The sequence below is a fragment of the Cervus elaphus genome, chromosome 1 (genome assembly GCF_910594005.1).
Source record: "Cervus elaphus chromosome 1, mCerEla1.1, whole genome shotgun sequence".
In the NCBI taxonomy this organism is placed as follows: Eukaryota; Metazoa; Chordata; class Mammalia; order Artiodactyla; family Cervidae; genus Cervus; species Cervus elaphus.
Window position 1 is genome coordinate 56,191,599 of NC_057815.1, and position 20,546 is coordinate 56,212,144.

The 20,546-nt window shown below is 40.0% G+C and overlaps 1 protein-coding gene across 2 annotated transcripts; it reads right to left on the reverse strand.

Annotated features, from left to right (window-relative positions):
• Positions 1-1,089: 1,089 nt before the first annotated feature.
• Positions 1,090-15,388, reverse strand: WEE1 (WEE1 G2 checkpoint kinase). Of its 2 annotated transcripts, none has more exons than XM_043903366.1 (11): positions 14,533-15,388; positions 12,871-13,076; positions 12,350-12,413; positions 11,737-11,909; positions 10,953-11,074; positions 7,379-7,525; positions 5,115-5,210; positions 4,942-5,027; positions 3,411-3,581; positions 3,173-3,318; positions 1,090-2,429 (listed from the first exon to the last, which is right to left on the reverse strand). In XM_043903366.1, the coding sequence occupies exons 1-11, from the start codon at positions 15,106-15,108 to the stop codon at positions 2,276-2,278; spliced, it is 1,941 nt and encodes a 646-aa protein (XP_043759301.1). In that variant the 5' UTR covers positions 15,109-15,388; the 3' UTR covers positions 1,090-2,275. The 2 variants fall into 2 exon arrangements, with proteins under 2 accessions (XP_043759301.1, XP_043759311.1); XM_043903376.1 differs by lacking the exon at positions 14,533-15,388 and adding an exon at positions 13,869-14,295.
• Positions 15,389-20,546: the final 5,158 nt, after the last annotated feature.

The following is a 20,546-nucleotide window of genomic DNA, read 5'->3' on the forward strand; positions in this document are numbered from 1 at the left end:
ATAAACACCAATTATTATACTTCTTTATAGCTTTGTCCTTAGTGGCTAAAATGTATTACCTGCTCCAGCCTATGTAACTTTAAGATTTCCTGTCTCCCACACCTATCAACTTAAATATATCTATTTTTTCTATCAACTCCTCTCACACTTCTAAATTGCGCTTAAAAGCTAAAATAAGGTTTTTAGAAACGCTTATAGCAAAAATAAATGGACCCTAATGAAGAAGTGATGTATGTACCCATGATGAAAAAGCACAAGGATCTTGTGACATCTATTACCTGCTAAAAGGCCTTCACTACTAATTCTGTCAGAAAAAGGTGTGTATAATTAGCACTGTTAATCACTTAAATTTGCACTATCAATTCTAAAATCTAGTCCAGTTTAGTGAGTTAAAACCCTCCCCACTTCAAAACTCTCTTCTGTCACTCAGTTCAAATTAAAGTTGTAAGTCCTATCCATTACACTAACTTAGAGCTATTTCAAACCACATTATACATTTCTAGCAGGTCAAATGCATAATGTGCAATGTGATATAAAGATGTTATCTATGACAAAAAACATCCAAGGTTGACAGGTAAACTTTTCTTAAATCTCAAAATGTAACTAATGTGGAGTAAAACAAAAGTGAAAGTCACTGTGTCCAACTCTTTGTGATCCCATGGACCATGTTATTCTCAAGGCTAGAATACTGGAGAGGGTATCCGTTCCCTTCTCCAAAGGATCTTCCCAAGGATAGAACCCATCTCCCACATTGGAGGCAGATTCTTTACCAGCTGACATGAGGGGAGCCCAAGAATACTGGAATGGGTAGCCTACCCCTTTTTCTCCAGGGGATCTTCCTGACCCAGGAATTGAACCAGGGTTTCCTGCATTGCAGGTGGAGTCTACCAACTAAGCTACAAGGAAGCCCAATGTGAACTAAAGCTCATCATTAAATCATGTTTCATACTCTATCAAAAATGTGTCCTCTGTCTTTAGTACTTTAAATACATTATATTCAACATTTTAAAATGTAGTGTTAAAAAAAATGTAGTGATAATGGAGATAAAATAGTAGAAAACAGGCACCACAAAGATTCACACAATGAAGGTAAGCTCAGAGTGACTTTTAATATGCCAATCAATGTTAATAAAACACAAGTCAAACAGACAAGTGCAAACATGTTTTAAAAGAAAATAGAAAAACAAACAACAGACAAATTCTATTTTTTTTTTTTTTGCAACATCTGTTAGCCAGTATTATTAGTCAAATGGCTAATCACAGATAAAATATATTTTGTGAAAAGCTTGGGATAGTCAGAAGTCATTCTGGCATTTCAAACAGCTATGTACAGTATCACCAAGATTAGTTTATATACACAAATATTGAAGAGAAACCGGGAAAAACATTTAAAAACAGACTAACAATACAATCAGGTACAAAACTTGGGTGGAAGGAGAACATTTTTTAAAAAGTCAGAGAAGAGTATTATCAGGAAAAAAGTACAAAACCAGTAATAATTATACTACATTAATACAGCATTCCAAAGGAGAGGAGGGAGGTGCATTTCTCCAATGCACTAGCTTCAAAGTTCAAAGGAAAAAAAGGCAAATAGCTACTTTCATCAAGAGCAGCTATATATTTCACATAATTGTTTTAAAAAGAAAGCCTATTAACAACAATGATTGTTTAATGCTACAATTTTACAGCAAAGACAAAACTAAAATAGCAGCAAATTCACAAGGCAGTACTTCCACAGAATTATCATTCCATGGTTCATGCAATGCCTACAAAGTGCTCCCAGTTGGATATACAAGTTTAATTCACAATTTAGGAAAAAAAAAAAGAAATATAAGATTGACACACAGGTACATTGAAAGCTGAGGAGTACTGAGCCTCTTAGCATTTCCCTTTTCAAAGGGAGAACAGGTATGTAATAAAGCCCTTGAGTCCTTTTTTTAACAGGTCACTACAGGAAAAGATACCTTTTATTACAATGCAACAGCAAACCATAAGCAGCACACCACCACAGTGGTTAACCCTGGAAAGGCTGGTGTAACATCCAACAGTGACTGACATCCTACAGAAAACAGACTGCTAAGACTAGACAAAAGCCTGATAAAGCACTGGTCAAAATACAGCTTTCAACTGTAATTCACAAATAAGTCCTAAAAGGTATTTCAGTAAAACTACTGACACCGATTGAAAAAGGAATTGCTAACTGGATTCTAGCAGTGATTTCAACCTAGCTTTCTCTTGTCACAGTTTTTTTGGGGGGAGGTGGGTAATGAGTAGTTCAGTATATGGTAAGGCTGACAGAGCGGTTCATTTTCTTTCCAATAAGTCGAGATGTTCTATTACTCTGGGTGGTGGACCTGGTGGCCATCCGATCAGTGAAGAGTGCTCTTTCCTCGGCTGCAGCTTTTGCCATCTGTGCTTTCTTGAGTTCTCTAACAACATAAAAATAGGAAACAAGACTTTTCACCCACTGCTATTAATCCCAGAAAGGGATCCTAAGAGGCCAAATACAAACTACATTATCAGCTGGGAGATTTTTGTGTGCCATCATTACTCCAAGACACAATTAAGGAGAGAAAAAAAGATAATATTGTGAAAATCTACTTACATAAGAGACAAAAGGAGAATTCTTCTTCCTCTTTATATGAACTATGCTGGCTATCAAACTAATGGCAAAAGAACCTTTAAGTATTTCAAGTCAGTTTTATTAGAATAAAAATGGTAGCAATAAAGCAAATGAATTAGATAAACACTCCAACCAGTTTTCCAAAAATGTCAAAGGTCATTCAGATCAAATGTGAAACTCATCTAACCTAATTGACATTAACTTCATCCTTTCATAAAAGTAAACAGAACATTTCGAGGAGAATGTCATTTATGACAAGAGTTTGGAGAGAAAAAACTGATACTTGCTCACTTTAGTTTTTGGGACAATTTGGGCATAGGATTATCACCACTTTCAAATATATGCAGTTTAAAAATCTTTTAAGTCCATAATTTCAAAGTTTAGAAACAATGCCAATTAATAGGTCAAATACCAAGGCAGAAGTCCCCAAACTTTAACCATATAACATGCCAAGCCACTTTATTCTTCAATGATGGAAAGTATAAATCATTTCTAATTAAAATCTGAGAATAAAAATGAGAAATTAAAAACAAAAGCCCCACCACTTACTTCTGCAAAAGTGAATTTTTGAACTTTTCAGCATTCAATTCTATTCGTAATTGTTCTGCACTCTTCCTCGAAGCAGACAGCAATACTGAATGCTTTACCAGTGCCATTGCTGAAGGTCTTCTCTCTGGATCTGGATGAATCATAACCTTAAAAAGAGAAGTAAAATTAACACAAAGATATGCAGTTTAATAAAATACTGAACTGTGTAAATAAAGTGCTTCACATATAAAATGCTCACTTTTAGCAACTCTGTAAATTCTTGGGAAAGCACTTGTGGAATCCGAGGTAATCTACCCTGTCTGATTTCATGCCATTGGTCTCCATTTCTGGGAAGAGGCTCAGCACCAGCGGCACAGACCACCGTGAGGGCAAGGGCAAAAATATCTGCTTTCGGTAGATGAGTATAGTTCTGTAAAATTAAAGGAAAAAAAAGTTAAGGGAATATAAAGATGGCCAAAATAAAGTAAGATTACACCTCAATGATGATTTGGGTGAGAAATAAGACTAAATTAAAATGTCCACTGATACATTTAAATTTAGGACATATTCAGAGAACAAGCTAAATTTGGGGAGATTATAATTTTTTTAATGACAAAGTAATATACACTCTGGGGCTTTCCTGGTAATTCAGTGGTACAGAATTCGCCTGACAATGCAGGAGACACAGGTTTAACCCCTGGGCTGGGAAGATCCCTCAGAGAAGGAAATGGCAACCCACTGCAGTATTCCTGCCTGGGAAATTCCGTAGACAGAGGAGCCTGGCGGGCTACAGTCCATGGGGTTGCAAAGAGTAGGACACGACTTAGCGAATAAACAACAATACACTTTGGGGTGGGATGGTAAACACATTTCTAAAAGTATTCAGGTTATTTCTAAAAGGCCTCCTCTTTATCACCAGCCTCACTCAACTCTCAGAAGAAACCACCTCTAGGGGCATTCATATGAAAATACAAACATCAACAAGTTAGAAATATGCATATACATATACGACACAAATATACATAAACAGAATAGTGTCATACAATTCCTTTGTTCTAGTTTTTCTATTTCTATTCAAAACACTTATGAAGAAATATTTTATAACACGGTTTTTGAAATAGTATTATGGGGCTTCCCAGATGGCTCAGATGGTAAAGAATCTGCCTGCAATCCAGAAGACCTGGATTCGATCCCTGGGTCAGGAAGTTGTCCCCTGGAGAAGGAAATGGCAACCCACTCCAGTATTCTTGCCTGGAGAATTCTACGGACAGAGGAGCCTGGTGGGCTACCGTCTATGGGGTCACAAAGAGTTGGACACAACTAAGTGACTAACACACACTTTCACATTATTAACTGTATGCCATACTTTATTTAATCATTCCCTTATTGCTAAATATTAACATCATTCTCAATTTATTTGTATATGAATATTTCTTTAAGAGAGACTCTCAGAAATGGAAATTCTGGGTCAAAGGGGATGTGACTCTAAAATGTTGACAGATATTAACACTTTGATCTCCGAAAAGACATTGTCATTTTAAAGTTTCACCAGTAATGCGTGGAAGCTTCTTTTTCACTGCAACCCCACCACTGTTGGATATGATAAATCTTTGCCTTTATTGATTTTTGCTAGATTAAATACCCCAACAAGCTAATAGTTTACACTTTCTATTCTGTATTACCTTCCTACTGGTTATTAGCTTAAAATTTCAGTACATCTGCATTTATACTTTTCTAGCAGCTGACAGTAAGTGTTACAAAGCAAATGACTTAAAAAGAAGAAAAACTACCTCCTGTAAAACTTCATTTGCAAGAAAACGGCTATCACCCTCTTCAACTTGTGGACTAGAGATCCTTGTTACATGCCCAAGGTCACCTAGAAGTGTTGAAAAAAATACAGTCAAGAATTAAAACAAAAGAGCCTCTATTTTAAGGAAATAATTTGGTTACTTTTCTTTCTTACCTATTTTAAACATAACTTTGTTGGATGCCCAGTCATCTTCATCTCCTTCTTCAGAGGCAGCATTTGGGATTGAAGTTCGAGATATGAAAATATTACCTGTCAAACAGTTATTTAGGTAAGCCATACTAACAATTAATAGAATCAAAGTTCACAAACAAGTCATACAACAGAATCATTCAGAAAGAGCTTATACATATAGACTATGTGTTCTAGCCCAAACCCAGCGAGAATGAAAGGGGACTGTATTTTCTAGAAATACATTTTCTGGTCTAGCACTGGTCCTTTAACACTTGAAAACCACTGCATTAGACTCTTGTCACCTACACATTGATCTTCAGCAGTTCTAATTACTTAGAAATAATGCAAAGGGCAATTAACATACTAATTCATGATGCTACTGAAGCACAAATTTTAATCTAATGCTACAAGGCTGGTGTGAAAACAAGTCATGCAGTTATTGAGTCTGGCTGACCATACAGTATCTATATCCCAAACAGGTTTTGTGGTTCACTATTTCTACTGTACACAAACTTTTTTTTCATCTAATTCAGGTAAGTTTACATAAACATAAGCTTCAGCAGCAAACTTTATTTTAGTAGTTTTATCAATGTTACATTCACTAGTGTCTTTTCAATTTTATTTTACAGGACAACTTATTTTATGGGGATATTTGTAAATTTAAAACTTCACATGCCTAAAAAAAAACAACAAAACTTTACATGCCTTAGTATTTTCAACTTTTGTACCTGTAATGTAATGGTCCCCTGTTTGTATAACATTTAATACAAGCTATGAGTATGGGGAAACCTCAGTGATCCACATTAATTGCAACCATTTCAAACATAATTTTTCCTTTTTGAAAATAAATGTTTTAATAAGTTGACATATAAAAATTCTTCATATAATTCATATAATTAAGTTGTGAAAAATGATTTAAATCACACAGTCCATGGGGTTGCAAAGAGTAGGACACGACAGCGTAGATTAAAAAAAGAACCTCAATAATTCAATTTAAAAACACTCAGCCTAAAATGTTTACTTAAATCCATCAACCTTTTAGTTGGGCTTCCCTGGTGGCCCAGATGGTAAAGAATCCACCTGACAATGCCTAAAAACACCTAGCCTAAAACGTTTAACTTAAATCCATCAACCTTTTAGTTATAACTTCTAAATTAAAAGATGGAAAAAGGAATTAGCTAAATGATGCAAGGAAGCAACCAGTCAAACCCAGAAGAAAGGAAATCTGGCAAGACGTCTGTATTATTATTATTTAAGTAGGGGAAGGGTAAAACCTAAAAAAGAAAATGGATTTACCCTGATGTAAGGCATGGTTCTGAAACGGACACGAGTTTGGGTGAAGCAACTACTAAGGACTTTGGTCAGCTGGGAAAAATTTTAATATGATCTGGCCAGTAGGAAATTATTGAAATGGAAAGGCAGTGACAGCGTCTTTTAAAAAAAGTTCTAAAACAGTATGTACCTTATGATGTTATTTTTGACGACAGGGATTTGCACTAAAATGTTAGTGTAGGATTCACTTGCATCCTTTTTTAAACTCAAGATAATAAAAATGCATGTACCATTTTGTTTTCTGAACAAAACGGTAATAACAATAACCCTCTTAGCCGCACAAGCATTAATTTAAAAGTACAGATCTAGATAGCCTAGTACAAGAGACAGGCTTTAAACTTGAGTTCTTTTAGTCTCCCATCAGTTCCACTCTAAGACTGTGGTTCCCATAAGTTGCAGAACATTTTTTTTCAGCTTTTAGTAAAAATGAGCTTATTATTTCAGATCTTTTGGGGGTAACAAGGGAAGAGGTGATGGGAAATGAAACACTACTACTAAGTAGGTCAAAAATCTTTTAAAACTAAAATAAAATGTACACACTGCTGTATTTAAAATGGATACCCAACAAGGTCCTACTGTCCAGTACAAGGAACTCTGCTCAATGTTATGTGGCAGCCTAGATGGGAGGGGAGTTTGGGCAGAATGGATACATGTATATGTAAGGCTGAGTCCCTTTGCTGTCCACCTGAAACTATTACAAAATTGTTAATCAGTTGCGTGCTGCGGTTCATGGGGTTGCAGAGTCGGACAGGACTGAGCAACTGAACTGACCTCCAGTATAAAATAAAAAGTTAAAAAAAAAAACTAACAATGAAAAAACATAGCAAAATGTTTATGTTTCCATATTGTTTTAATGAAGTCATTTATTCTCTAAAACCCTAAAGAACATAGGTCAGAGAATCTGTAATACTTACTAGGCTTTATATCCATGTGAACCAAAGACATTGAATGAATATACCTCAAGCCCCGGCCAACTTGTAAAAGGAGATCCTTCAACTCTGCTTCTGTAAAGTAACTCATACTTCTGTAATTTTCACTTATGGCATCGGCTAGACTTCCACCTAACAAACACAAGAAAAGTTAGAATTTTCTTCTTTCTGAAGTATCATTTTTCTTTACTGTATGACTAGACGCAACCAAGAAAGTGACATTTTACAGGACCTATTCTCTTCAACCTGCTTGTGAAATCAAACTTGTATTTATTCTTTCAATAGCTAAAACACTCACATGTGTACAAACTATAATATAAAGTCTCTGTCTTATCAATACATACTCTAGCAACCCACCTGGTTCTCTTTCCCAGAGTAATGTTATGAATTCTTTTCAACTCCTTTTTATACAAGCAATAACACATTTTCATTATCTTGAAGATCATTCTTTATAATATACAAAGACCACTCCTTTCTTAGGTATACAGAATTCCATTGCATAATTGAATGGTAATGCACTAACCAATCCCCTAATTGATGGACATTTAAAAATTATTTCCAAGCCTTTAATACTACAAACTATAATCTCAGGAATTCACACATATTGTTATCTCCTACAAACAAACTTCTGGGTCAAATGGTATATACAGTGTAATATACACATTCATTGTGTGTAAGAGACACTATTTTATTACATATAGGATAAATTCCTATAGCTGAGAGGGCCATTTCCATTTACCCTACAAAATAGCCTTGTACAGCTTTTCACAGTATCGATGCTAAGACTTGATCACCTCTGAAAGCTCACGTAAAATACACTCAGTTCCTGATTTCAAAATGGCTAATACTTAAAATCTGCTAGCATAAGCTTATGTATATCTGGGGATTTGGAAGACAAATCTGGATGATTACACACAGACAGAGTGCCCTTTAGAGAAGGCTGTACCAAATCACACTTCCATGCTTAATGTACGAGAATACCTATTTTCCCACACACATAACAACAGAGTCTACAAATTTTATAAGTAAAATCCAGTATCTTAGTATAGTTTTAATTTATACCACTCTTACTATGAAAAAGAACAAACCTGCTTTTATAGAATCAAACCAATCAGCTAATTTGTTTATACTGTAAAAAACTTTAAGCTTATACTTCCTAAGTTTTATTAAAAACTTTGTTTATACTCTGTCTCAGAGGAAATGAGGAGTTATGTTTAAAAAATAAACAAACCACTTCTGTTTAAAGCTTAGCTGGGAATAATAAAACCAGAAGCAAGGTAATAAAATCTAGGTCAATGATATACTACTCAGAAAAGGAGGTCCTGTAATTTGAACAAGTCTAAACAGCAAAAACATCAAATGTGTGGTAAAAATAAAAGTAAATCAAACACCTGTATAGTTTAGGATTAGGTATATTCTCCGAACTTAATTTGTACAATCTTGAACTGTGGGAAAAAGAGAGCTCTAGAAGGGAGCAGGTCAATAAGCTTTTTGGGATATGTGAATTTGAAGTCCTAGGTCAAGTTTACCAAGAAATAATATGGCTGCTTTTTAATGGGTCTAGCAACTACAGCTGGGCCAGTTACTTCTATCTTGCTGCTGAAAGGGTAAGAAAGGTTAGAAGAGCAAACCATTCATCTGATATTTCAGGTTCTCCCCCGCTATCAATTAACATTTTTCTACACCTGCTTATCAAGAGTAGAAATTCCGTCTATCACCAAATCAAGAAAACAGGCTCAAAATGCAAACAACTGTTTGTGATAAAAAATCAGTTAAGATAAAGGATATCAGTTAATCAATACTACAAATGAATGATAACAGAATCCATCCCTGTGAAACTACAGAAAAGGATCTAAAGACTAGGTCTATTAGGACATTCAAGGGTTTATGTGGAGAAAATGGTGGAAAACGAAAACAGAAGAGTTCACAAATATACCTAGATAGCCTCGTTTTCTTTCATCTACGCAAAAACACCAAAGAGGCTGTTCTATTTTACACAAGTCTGTTTATTTTTGAAAGACCCATATTCCTAAAGTGCTTTAGACTGCTCCAAAATAATAAACTATTTCAAAAGATTATTTTATAATCTAACTTTATTACAGGACAGGGTCTTTGTAATCTGAGAGGGTAGCAAAACAGCTTATTCTCCTCACCCAAATTCCAGGCCCAAGCCAGTTATCTCAAAATCAACTAAATAACACAACCACGTATTTGGTAGGTTGTTACAAATTTGTGATTTCTGGACTGTGGCTGACAGCAAGTCACATCAACAAGGTGAGAGGTAGAAAGAAACTAGGAGATGGTGTCTAGCAAATATGGAAGAAAGAAGGTATTATGATCAAGTTATACTATTAGTAAGTGCAGTAACTAAAAAACGGAGGTTAAGCAACAGAATAGTCCACAAAGCATAGTGACAGTTACATAAATATTTTGATGATATGAATAGAAACATTTCAAGAGATGTGTGAAACCAGCAGCAATGCTGCATACTGAGCAATTATATTTTTTCAAGGGTGTAGAATAAAATGACAACTCAGTGAGAAGTCAGGTATGAGAAATGGATCTTCTACATCTGTTTTGTTCATTATCTTCCAAAACAGAAAACTTGATCTACTACTTATTTATAATAAGAGGATTATACCACTTATTTATTCACAAGCTATGAAATGGCTGGTCTTAGGGGAAAAAATGAGAATCAACAAAAATAATCTTTGCTACTCAAGTGTTCAATAAATTCTAAATTCTCTAATATTCACTGAAGATGTACAGAAATAAAAACCCATCATATACAAAATTTTAGGTATAAAATTTAGGTATAATACCAGATGTGTAAGAATCAGAAGTGAGGCCAGGACTTTGGCAAAGATTTAGTGAAAAAGGAAGGACCCAGGATGACTGTTGATAGACCTGCTGAAATTAAAAACCATATAAAGGTCCAAAGTTAAACCTTTATAAATGCTTTTTTGGGGGAGGCAGGGAGGAAGGAAGGAGGCAGGCACAGCTAGGGAATTAAAGAGAATAACTCTCTCTTTACAGAAACATTTCAGTGGATTCTAGCGGTAAACGAAGGGTGGATAGATGGTAGGGGTAGCAAGATTCAACAAATGGCTGAATTTATATCAATGGAGAGTCACTGTCATTTTATAAGTAACCATTATCAGTTTCAGCAGCACATAAAATGAAATGCAAAGCAAAGGCTAGATACAGGGAGCTTGGCTTACTAACTACTATATCCCTCCCACACACTACGCTAAGTGCTAGGAATACCAAAATATATATGGCAAGACTGCTATCCTCTCAAGAAAATCAGTTTAATTTGCGTAACAGACATACAAATAATATGCATGGTTCTACTATCTAGGTAGAAAGAACAAGGTTTTCAATCTTATCTTCCAGGTAAGAATAACTTGCACTTCAAATTCATGTCAGGCTTGTGATCTTTGAATTTATAACAGGTAAAAGATATATGAATTAGAGCAAGACTTCAGATAAAAAATAAATTATTTCCTTGGTGTTCGTTTTCTTGAGCTTACACATTTACAGGGGAACCATTACTCACCGTTACAATATTCATTCTGTATAAGCATATGATCATCTTCTGCCCATGCAGAGAAGTAACGAACTACATGAGAATGTTGCCCAAGCACTGCATGAGCGTATACTTCTCTCAAAGCATTCTGCCTAGAAGTTTGAGATTAAGAGAATCGTAAATCATTTTTATTTAAGATAAACTGAGTTAACTTATCTGAAAGTTCATAAGAGAATCTTGACTTCTGGATCTATCATTCATTATGCTGAAGAACAACTTGCTTAAGAGAGAGGAGGATTAAAACTCTGTATGAGATTTTCCCAAAGGCTTCCATTAAAGAATCTGGAGTAGGAAATGGCAACCCACTCCAGTATTCCTGCCTGGCAAATTCCACACAGAGGAGCCTGGTGAGCTACCGTCCATGGAGTTGCAAAGAATCAGACATGACTAAGCACACATCATGCCATTTAAGAATGTTAGAAAGAAGGAATCTTGCTGGTCCTATGATTCAGGGAAGATAAAATTCTACTCTGTGAATTCATGGATGCTATTAGAAATAGAAAATTTAAGTTAGGTTCCAAGATCAGACTCCTCATATTATTCTATCAAATCCAATAAAAACTAATGGGGAAAAAATTAATTAATTAATTAAAAAAAAAAAACTAATGGCACAAAATGAAATGGATCAGATTTAAATCATTATAACTTCTCAAATATTAGAGGTTAAATTCAGTGACTGACCACCTAAAACCTTAACATTTCTAACACCATACTGATGAACAAAAGAGCAAAAGACAAAATCTTTAATACATACTCATCAACAGAGCCGGCCAATGGCTTTTTTGATCGCTTTATGGCATAAACGCATCCATCCAGCCTCTTCACACATTTAAACACAGAACCAAATTCTCCAGAACCAATCTTCTCTAGCTCATGAAATTCTGTTGTATACCGAGACTTCATATTGCTTTCAGTAATTGTAATTCTCTGTAATAAAAAGTGTATCCATATATATATAATATAAAGGTATGAAAGTGATTTTTTCACTAAGGTGATAACACTATGAAATTTAAAAATTTTATCTTGTTTTAATGCTTATTTAACTTGTATATATGGGCTTTCCTTGTGGCTCAGTTGGTAGAGAATCTGCCTGCAATGCAGGAGACCTGGGTCAATCCCTGGGTCAGGGAGATCCCCTGGAGAATGAAATGGCAACCCACTCCAGTACTCTTTCCTGGAGAATTCCATGGATAGAAGAGCTGGGCAGGCTATACAGTCCATGGGGTCCAAAGAGTCAGACATGACTGAGTGGCTTTCAACTTCAACATGTATATATGATAGCTTGTTAAGTAGTAAACAAATATCAAAACCAATAAAAGGAAAAAAATTTTTAAAAACCAATAAAAAAGAAATCAAAAGCTACTGACTTTAGCAGGTCTTGTTTCATCTTCAAACTCATAATCACTGGCTTCCATGTCTTCACCACAGGAACTGAAAAATATTATTTTTTCTATCAATATATTTGACAGATCCATCAACTAGAGATCCAAAACTATCTGATAGATATATAGCAAAATGAAAATTTAATGAATGAAAACCGAAAAGAAAGCATTTACTTTTGTAATGACAAGATACAGCCCAAGTGATGAAAATGTTCCTGTTTAGATATACCACCACCACCACACATATCAAAATTAAAGCCTTTCTAAATCAACTTTCTCTGCTTGCCTCATTTTGACACCAGCAGATGTACTAGAATTTATCTAGACTTTTTCTTTCTTCCTTTCCCACGCCACTCTTTCCCATAGCTGATTCCTGAAAATTGCTAGTAATGGAGAAAATTCTCGGCCCATAAACTTCCAAATTATTTGGTTGAAATTAAATTTTAAGTATGCCAAACCAATCTTGGGTGGTTGAGGAACCAAACTGTTGAAAATAAATAACGTACTCATTCCAATATGCTCTCTTTCTTCTACGACACTGTCCTGAGGAATGCAGTAACAGAGAATCTGGAGTAAAAGGATTAATATTCACTTGAGGAGTCTGTCGAACGTCAAATTCCCTTTTTCCTGATTTTTCTGTATCCATGAATAGAGAGCCACCTCGGAGTTTAACAGAACTGGAATCGATTCCTCGAGCTTTGGAGAGCAAACTCTAGGAGAGGAAAATAAATGCTTAGGATTCAAGCGCTATAGATAGCCTTCTCAACCTAATTTTGAACAAGTCTTTCTCCTGGCTGAATGTGTAGGTCAAAGCAACACACCAACCCTTAGTTAATCTTTCAAGCAAAATAGACAGTGGTTTACTTAGGAGCCTGAAGCTGGATACTAACCACCTTTCCTGAAAAAGTCACGTAAAACAGGACTCTAACCCTAAAAGGAATATGAATGAAAACTAAAATTAAGTTCACTCTAGGAGCTAAAAGTTAAGAAACCTTTCAATCCATCTAAAAATAGAAAGCATTCTGGGAGTCCCATAAAAGCTCCCCTCCCCCATCCAAGTAGGGCTTTGAAAGCCACCTCCATAGAGCTCCTCCCCTCAATTCCAGACTTGCCTTGGGCAAGTCGGCCAATAAAAAGTAAGGCACAAAAAGCACACATCTCCTGAGGTTTATGACTAGTAGTCTGGACTGAGACTCACTTTAAAAGGTACATTTTCCACATTAATCTTTTAAGTTCGATACTGTCTGAATTTCGGGAAGTGTCTGCTTTGAAATCTGCTGTTACTTCTAAAGTTCTACAAGTGGTAATCTGCATACTCACTTGCCACTCAACACACAGGTGCTGAATACCTACTTCTTTAAGAGACATTATCAATGGTATGAAAGCCTGAGGGTCCAGGAGACAATATCCACGCTGGTTTTTTACAGTTGGACCTTCCTAATCCAGACACTTCGACTGATCAAACTCGGGAACTGCAAACCCAAGGGTGTAAACAAACGCTTACCAAATAAAATATTCTTTCCGGAAAGAGGCTTAAACGCTACCCCGAGTTCTATACGAGCCTTTTAAAGACTGTAAATACTTGAAGGCCAGCCTTTTCTCCCAAGTCGAAGCGCAGTCTCCCTCTGTATCTCAAACTTTCCCCCAAAAGGCCACCTGATACGAAACGATAAGTGCATTTTTTTTTTTTCTAAACCGAACTCCTGCGTGCGCCGCCCAAATTACAGGACTGATCACTGCGTTTAAAAGGCACCAGATGGCTGCGGCGCTGAGGAGTGTCAGATGGCCGGGTCAGCACCACTGGTGCATCCTTCCAAACCGCGTTATCGGTGGCACACTCCCTCCTGCCACGCTCTGGGCCGCCCCGACTCGGCGGGCGTTAAATCGTCAGCCACCTGGACGGTGCCGATCAGCCCCTTTGAAAGATGAAGAAGTTCCAGACGAGGCCCATTGTTCAGTTACATAATCTTAACGGACAACTGCTGGGCAGGGCCCAAAAAAGGGGCTGCCAACTTTTTTGTTACGGCGCCGGAGAGCGAGCGGGGGTGAGGCCGGGCGGTTATGTAACCGAACCCAGGCAGCGCCGCGCTCCGCTCCCGGCGCCGCGGCCTTTTTAAAAGGCTGGGCCGGCGCGGGCTCTGGGCGCCCCGGCGGCCGCGTCCTCTCACCTTGGGGGTGTGCGGCGTGTCGAAGAGCCGCAGCTTGCGGAAGGTCTTGTGGGGCGGGGTGCCCGGGTAGTCCGGCAGCGGCGAGCAGGCGCCCTCTCCGGCCCCGCGCGCCCCGCAGCCCCGCGGCGACGCATCCCCCGGGCCGCCGCAGCGCACTGGCGAGAACGAGCTGCCCAGAAAGTAGGGAGCCGCCGGCGACTTGACCGGCGACGAGGAGCCAAAGCCCTCCTCCTCCCACGAGTCGCCCTCGGCCCCGCCGCCCGCCGCGTCCGCGCCGGGGCAGGCGCCCCGCAGCAGCATGTCCTCCTCCAGCTCCCCCGGGCTGCCGGGGATTGTGCCCGGAGAGCGACGGCGCTCGGGCCCGGGCTCTGTGGGGCTCCTCGCGGGCGGCAGCGGCGAGTCAGGCTCCTGAAAAGCCGAGTCCTCCCCGGTGCTGTGGCCGCTGCCTTCTTCCTCCTCTTCTTCCTCCTCCTCCTCACAGTCGCTGCAGGGCGAGAAGATCAGCTTCTGCCGCAAGGTGCAGGAGGCCGCGGCGCGGCGGGGCGGCGGCGGCTGTTGCCGGCTCAGGAAGCTCATCGCGCCCCTGGGGCCGGGGCGGAGGACCGGAGAACCTGAGCCCCCGGAGTCCAGGGCTCGGCCGGCCCAGGGGGCGGGTCCGCCACGTGCGACGGGGCGCGCCCGGTGGCCGCGGCGGCGGCGGGCCTGCGCGGCGCCGGCAGCGAACGGCGGCTCCGGGACGCTCTGGGCGGCGGCCGGCGGGGGAGGCGGCAGCGCGGGCTGTCCGGCAGAGGCGGGGCGGCCCGGGCGCTGAGTCTGGGGTCTCCGCAGGTCCAGCCGCAGGTTCGGGTTCCGCGGCTTCCCGCGACCGTTAACCACGTGAGCGCCCAGTGCACCAATCCCCGCCCAGCCTAGGGTTTGAAAAAAATGGAGGGCGCGACGTAGCCCGCTGGGGAGGGATCAGCTACGCGATTTTGGCGCGAACTCGCTGGCTCCGCCCCTCCCTCTCGGCGCCGGGCCTGGCAAGGGCGGGCGCGGCGCGGCGGGCCTATGAGCGAGCGGGATGCCTGGGAGCTGGGTCTGGCGCCTCCCGGACTGGGCCCGGCAGGGGACCTTAGGCGGCCCTCTGGGAGGGGCAAAGGTTGAGGGCTGAACTCGGCCGAGCCGAGCGCCAGCCTGGACCCTACATCCTCCGCGCTCTTACGACTCCTCGGAGGTGGAGCTGGACTGGCGGCTGGAGAGCGCCTCAGAGTCCCTGCGGGTCGTGGCGAGCAGGAGACCGCCGTGGCCCTTGATTGCTCCCGGGGGAGACTGACCTTAACATCCCGCATCCCTTTGGTTCCGGCCCCTGGGGCGCATGGGCGTGGCTAAGGGAATTAGGTTCCCAAGTCGAGGTCTGACCGGGGAATGGTAACTCCGGCCTCTGGACTGAAGTGTGTGCAGTTGGGTTAGGCCGACACCAAAAGTCGGAGGAGATGGACACTACTGAGCGACTGAACTGACTGGAAGTCAGAAGGAGGAGACTCGAGTTCTCAGGCGAGGTCCCTGATTGCAGGGCGGTCTCTGAGCCTCTGTTTCCCTCCAGAGAGGCTGTTATGGGCCGGAGTGTCTGCAGCGAGGGGAGTGCCCCCAGACCGCGGTCCTCTTTGCCATCCGCGCTGCCCACCCCCCCCCCCCCAACTCGTTCACAGTAAATAAAGCAGCTCCACACTCGGTCCCAAGCACAAAACCAAGTGCCCACCACGCGGCCACGGTGTTTGTATTTGTTTGCCAGCACGTGGGCAAGTGTTGGCAAAACAGATCGGCTTAGCTTGTTGCAAACTTCAAAGCACCTTGAGAAAAAATTTCTCTAGTACTCCCGTCAAATTGTGATTTATCCGTCCCTTATTGTCGAAAACAGAAGTTTCTGACAGTTTTTTCAGTTGTAACCCCCTAATGAATCTTCTTCCTTCTCTTGTTGTTTTTTCTCCGCTTTGTTTTTTATTCTTTAGGATACATTCAAAGAAGTAGGAATTACTGGGTCAAAGTATATAAACTGCCAAATTGCCCTCCAGAAAAAAAAAATTACATTCTCACTGGCAGTGGATTAAGTACACCCTTTGAGAATTCTGGACATCAGTGGGTATTTAATGTTTGTTGATGTAATTTTGTTTTGATTCATATCACTGGACAGTTTTCATAGGCTTATGGCGCTTCATGAATATAAACACTTGACCATATATGCTGTTCTAACACTTTTAAAAAGTTAAAACTTAAGCTGGGTTTTTAATAATGGAAACATCTTAATATTTATCACATGGGAAATTCCCTGAGATTATATAACTGAAGAGGCAGTGAAGAGTAAACAGTCATTTTCTCCAAATATTTGCTGATATTTCTTTTTTTGTGTTAATCCAAACTTAATTTTAAGCTAAGACATGAACTCTACTATTTTGTATGTTTCAAGGAGTGCCATTCTCTGAAAAACCAAGGAGTGGTTTTTAGCACCCTCCCAAATGGCAACCCACTCCAGTATTCTTGCCTAGAGAATTCCATGGACAGAGGAGCCTGGTGGGCTACAGTCCATGGGGGTCACAAAGAGTTGGACGTGACTGAAGTGACTTAGCACTCCAACACCTCTTCTCTCCTAGTGAGAAATATAAATTCTTTGATATGGATAGTTGACATTTTCTCAATTTCATGTGAAGTATAAATAAAAATAACTCTGTAAAACTTATACTATGTTGATCTGTAACATGAATTGTATGTAAAGCAGTGTGCTTCCTAAACACCTCTGCCCCCAAATTTTTTGCCCCAAGCCTCTCCTATATAAAGAATTCTATATATGCTGTTTCTACCTAAGCAAACTCATGCTGCCTCCCACCCCCTTCACTCTTTCATAACATCCTGCTTCATTTCCTTAACAGGCTTTTATCTATCTCAGAGTGTGTTGACTGTTTACTACTATTCCATTCTAGGAAATTAGGTCCTTGAGTATAGGGACCTTTCTTTTTGTTTATTGCAGTATTCTGATATGGCTTCAGTTCAGTTCAATCACTCAGTCGTGTCCAACTATTTGCGACCCCATGGACTGCAGCACACCAGACTTGCCTGTCCATCGCCAACTCCCAGAGCTTGCTCAAACTCATGTCTATTGAGTCGGTGATGCCATCCAACCATTTCATCCTCTGTCGTCCCCTTCTCCTATCTTCAATCTTGCCCAGCATCAGGGTCTTTTCAAATGAGTCAGTTATTTGCATCAGGTGGCCAAAATGGAGCTTCAGCTTCAGCATCAGTCCTTCCAGTGAATATTCATGACTGATTTCCTTTAGGATGTACTGGTTGGATCTCCTTGCAACCCAAGGGACGCTCAAGAGTCTTCTCAAAAAAAAAAAAAAAAGAATCTTCTCCAATGACACAGTTCAAAATCATCGGTTCTTTGGCGCTCAGCTTTCTTTATGGTCCAACTCTCACATCCATACATGACTACTGGAAAAACCGTAGCTTTGACTTTGTGGACCTTTGTCGGCAAAGTAAAATGATATGGCTTAGGTGCTCAGTATTTTTTGAGTGATAATAGGACCCTTACTTACATATTTATTGATTGGTTTATTTTATCTCTCAATATTATTAGTTCATATGGTACAGAAGTCTCCCACTTAACCTTGCAACCCCCCTACCCAAGTCCTCTTCCTGGAGGTGAAAAACTCTTCTAATATTCTTTGTTGACTCTTAACCTTGCCACCTCTCTGCTTCCCTAAACTGGGATGTTCTTAAAATCAACTGGGGCAAAAAGGGTGTGGGTTCCCATTGGGAAGGGAAGATTTCTTGGTTCACACCCAGGTCCTCACACAGAATAGGAGAGGTAAATTCCCACCAGATGTATAGGATGACTGGGGAAAAGACGGAATTTTTTTTTTTTTTTTTTTAAGTATCGTTAAAAGCGATACTCAGGGCAAAAACCCTTTGACTTTCTCCACTTCCATGTAAAACAGATATTCCCTGCTCCAGACTTTCCACCACACCCTGCGTGGACTATGTAACACCCTTTGTTTACTTGTCTGGCTTCTCTCCTAACCAGGGCTGAGATCAAGTTTTATTTATCTTTAGAGCTGCAGAAACCAGCAATGTGCCTTGGCTCCAAAAAAGGTGCTTAATAAATGTTTCTGGAATAGTTAAAATGTAGTGTTCTTTAGAAAACAAAGCTGCCAAAATGAGGAAGAAACCCAGGCCCTGTCTCCTGCAGCTGAGAACATGGCACAATGTTATAGGTTTAACTGCAGCAATATCCTAACTGAAATTCTAAATGATTGTTCCGATTTTTTAAATTTCATGCTCTTCAGAGTACAGCGCTCACTGTACTGAGAGACGGGGTTATGCCCACCTGCCCCAGGGCATATCTAATTCAAATTTCCTGCTCTTTCCCTACCCTGTGTTGTTTTTAACTGTAGTGTTACTAGGCAGCTTTTGCATCTTGTGGTAATGTTGTAATAACTGAGTAAAAATCATGCCTCTGGGAGAACAAACTTAACCTGTTTCTCTCCTTTACAATGATGATTTACCAAGTAAAAGACTTTCATTCCACTGTTATTGGCCCATTCACCTGCCTTAGCCGCAAAATAAGTCTCCTGCCCTGAAAATTTATAATTGAGAGTCCTAAATCACCTTCTCAAATACTTTTAATATATACAGCACGTAAATATACATGCATATTCTCGTAAACGTAAGCCGTGAACTTTTGAATGAAAGGTCCTTGAGAACTAGGAACTAATTTTTCACAGTGATGTAAAGTCTCTAGGAATGTTTCTTAAGACTAGCCTGAAAAAAAAAAAAAAAAGACTAGCCTGCTTTTACCCACAGCTGAATCCTTTCTAGCTTATGCTTTTTATTCTGGAGAAATAATTTTTTCTAAAGACAAGCCTACTCTAGTAGATATCTAATTTTTTTTTTAAAGTCATGTTGGTCAAATCTGTTTTTCACTTAAAAACCAAATAATATGCTTGAAAAATTCAACTGTCTTTCTTTATCTTCCTGGTGTCTTTACCTGTCCTCTTCTGCTGGTTCTCTCAGCAAACTTCACCTCACTTCAACCCAGCTCTAACTGTTACCAACTGCCATTTGGCTCCAGAATCCAGTTCTCAGGCTAGAATGTGATAACCCCTACCACTGCTCCCATTTTACTTCTCAGGTGTAGTTTAGATTTCTGTACTTTGTCACTTGCCTTAATACCCTCTGATGGATGACATTGTTTGACCATTTCACCAAGTGTTCATCAGCTCACTCTGATACAGAATAACCAAATCCAGTTCCTCCTTAGTTGTTCAGTAGATTAAATGGGAGACTAGCATTGTCCCTTACAAATAGTGTTCAATAAATCTTGTGTGTACTTTTAATTATAGCAATTTTTTTTAGAGATTTTTTTATGTGGACCATTTTTTACAGTCTTTATTGGTTTTGTTACAATATTGCTTCTGTTTTTATGTTTTGGTGTTTGGGCCACAAGGCATGTGGGATCTTAGCTCCCCAACTGGGGACTGAATCTGTGCCCCCTGCATTGGAAGGCAAGGTCTTAACTACTGGACTGCCAGGGAAGTCTTTAATTACAGCAGTGTTATTTGGCTTTAATCAGTAAATGCAGCCTATGATTCCTGGTGTCCTCAAAATAAGTTTGTCTGATGTGAAAAACTTAGGACTTCCCTGGTGGCTCAGAGGGTAAAGAATCTGCCTGCAATGCGGGCAACCTGGGTTCAATTCCTGGGTTGGGAAGGTCCCCTGGAGGAGGGCGTGGCAACCCACTCGAGTATTCTTGCCTGGAGAATCCCCATGGACAGAGGAGCCTGCCAGGCTACAGTCCATGGGGTTGGAAAGAGTCAGACATGACTGAGCGACTAAACACACAATGTGAATAAAGAGTTAAGTCTGTGTACAGCCAGTGAGGATGATCAAATCAGAACAGAGATAGTATTGATAAGAACTTGAAAAATGTAGCTAGGAAAGAGTGCCCAGTTGAAAGCTTGGATTTTAATGAAATGAACATA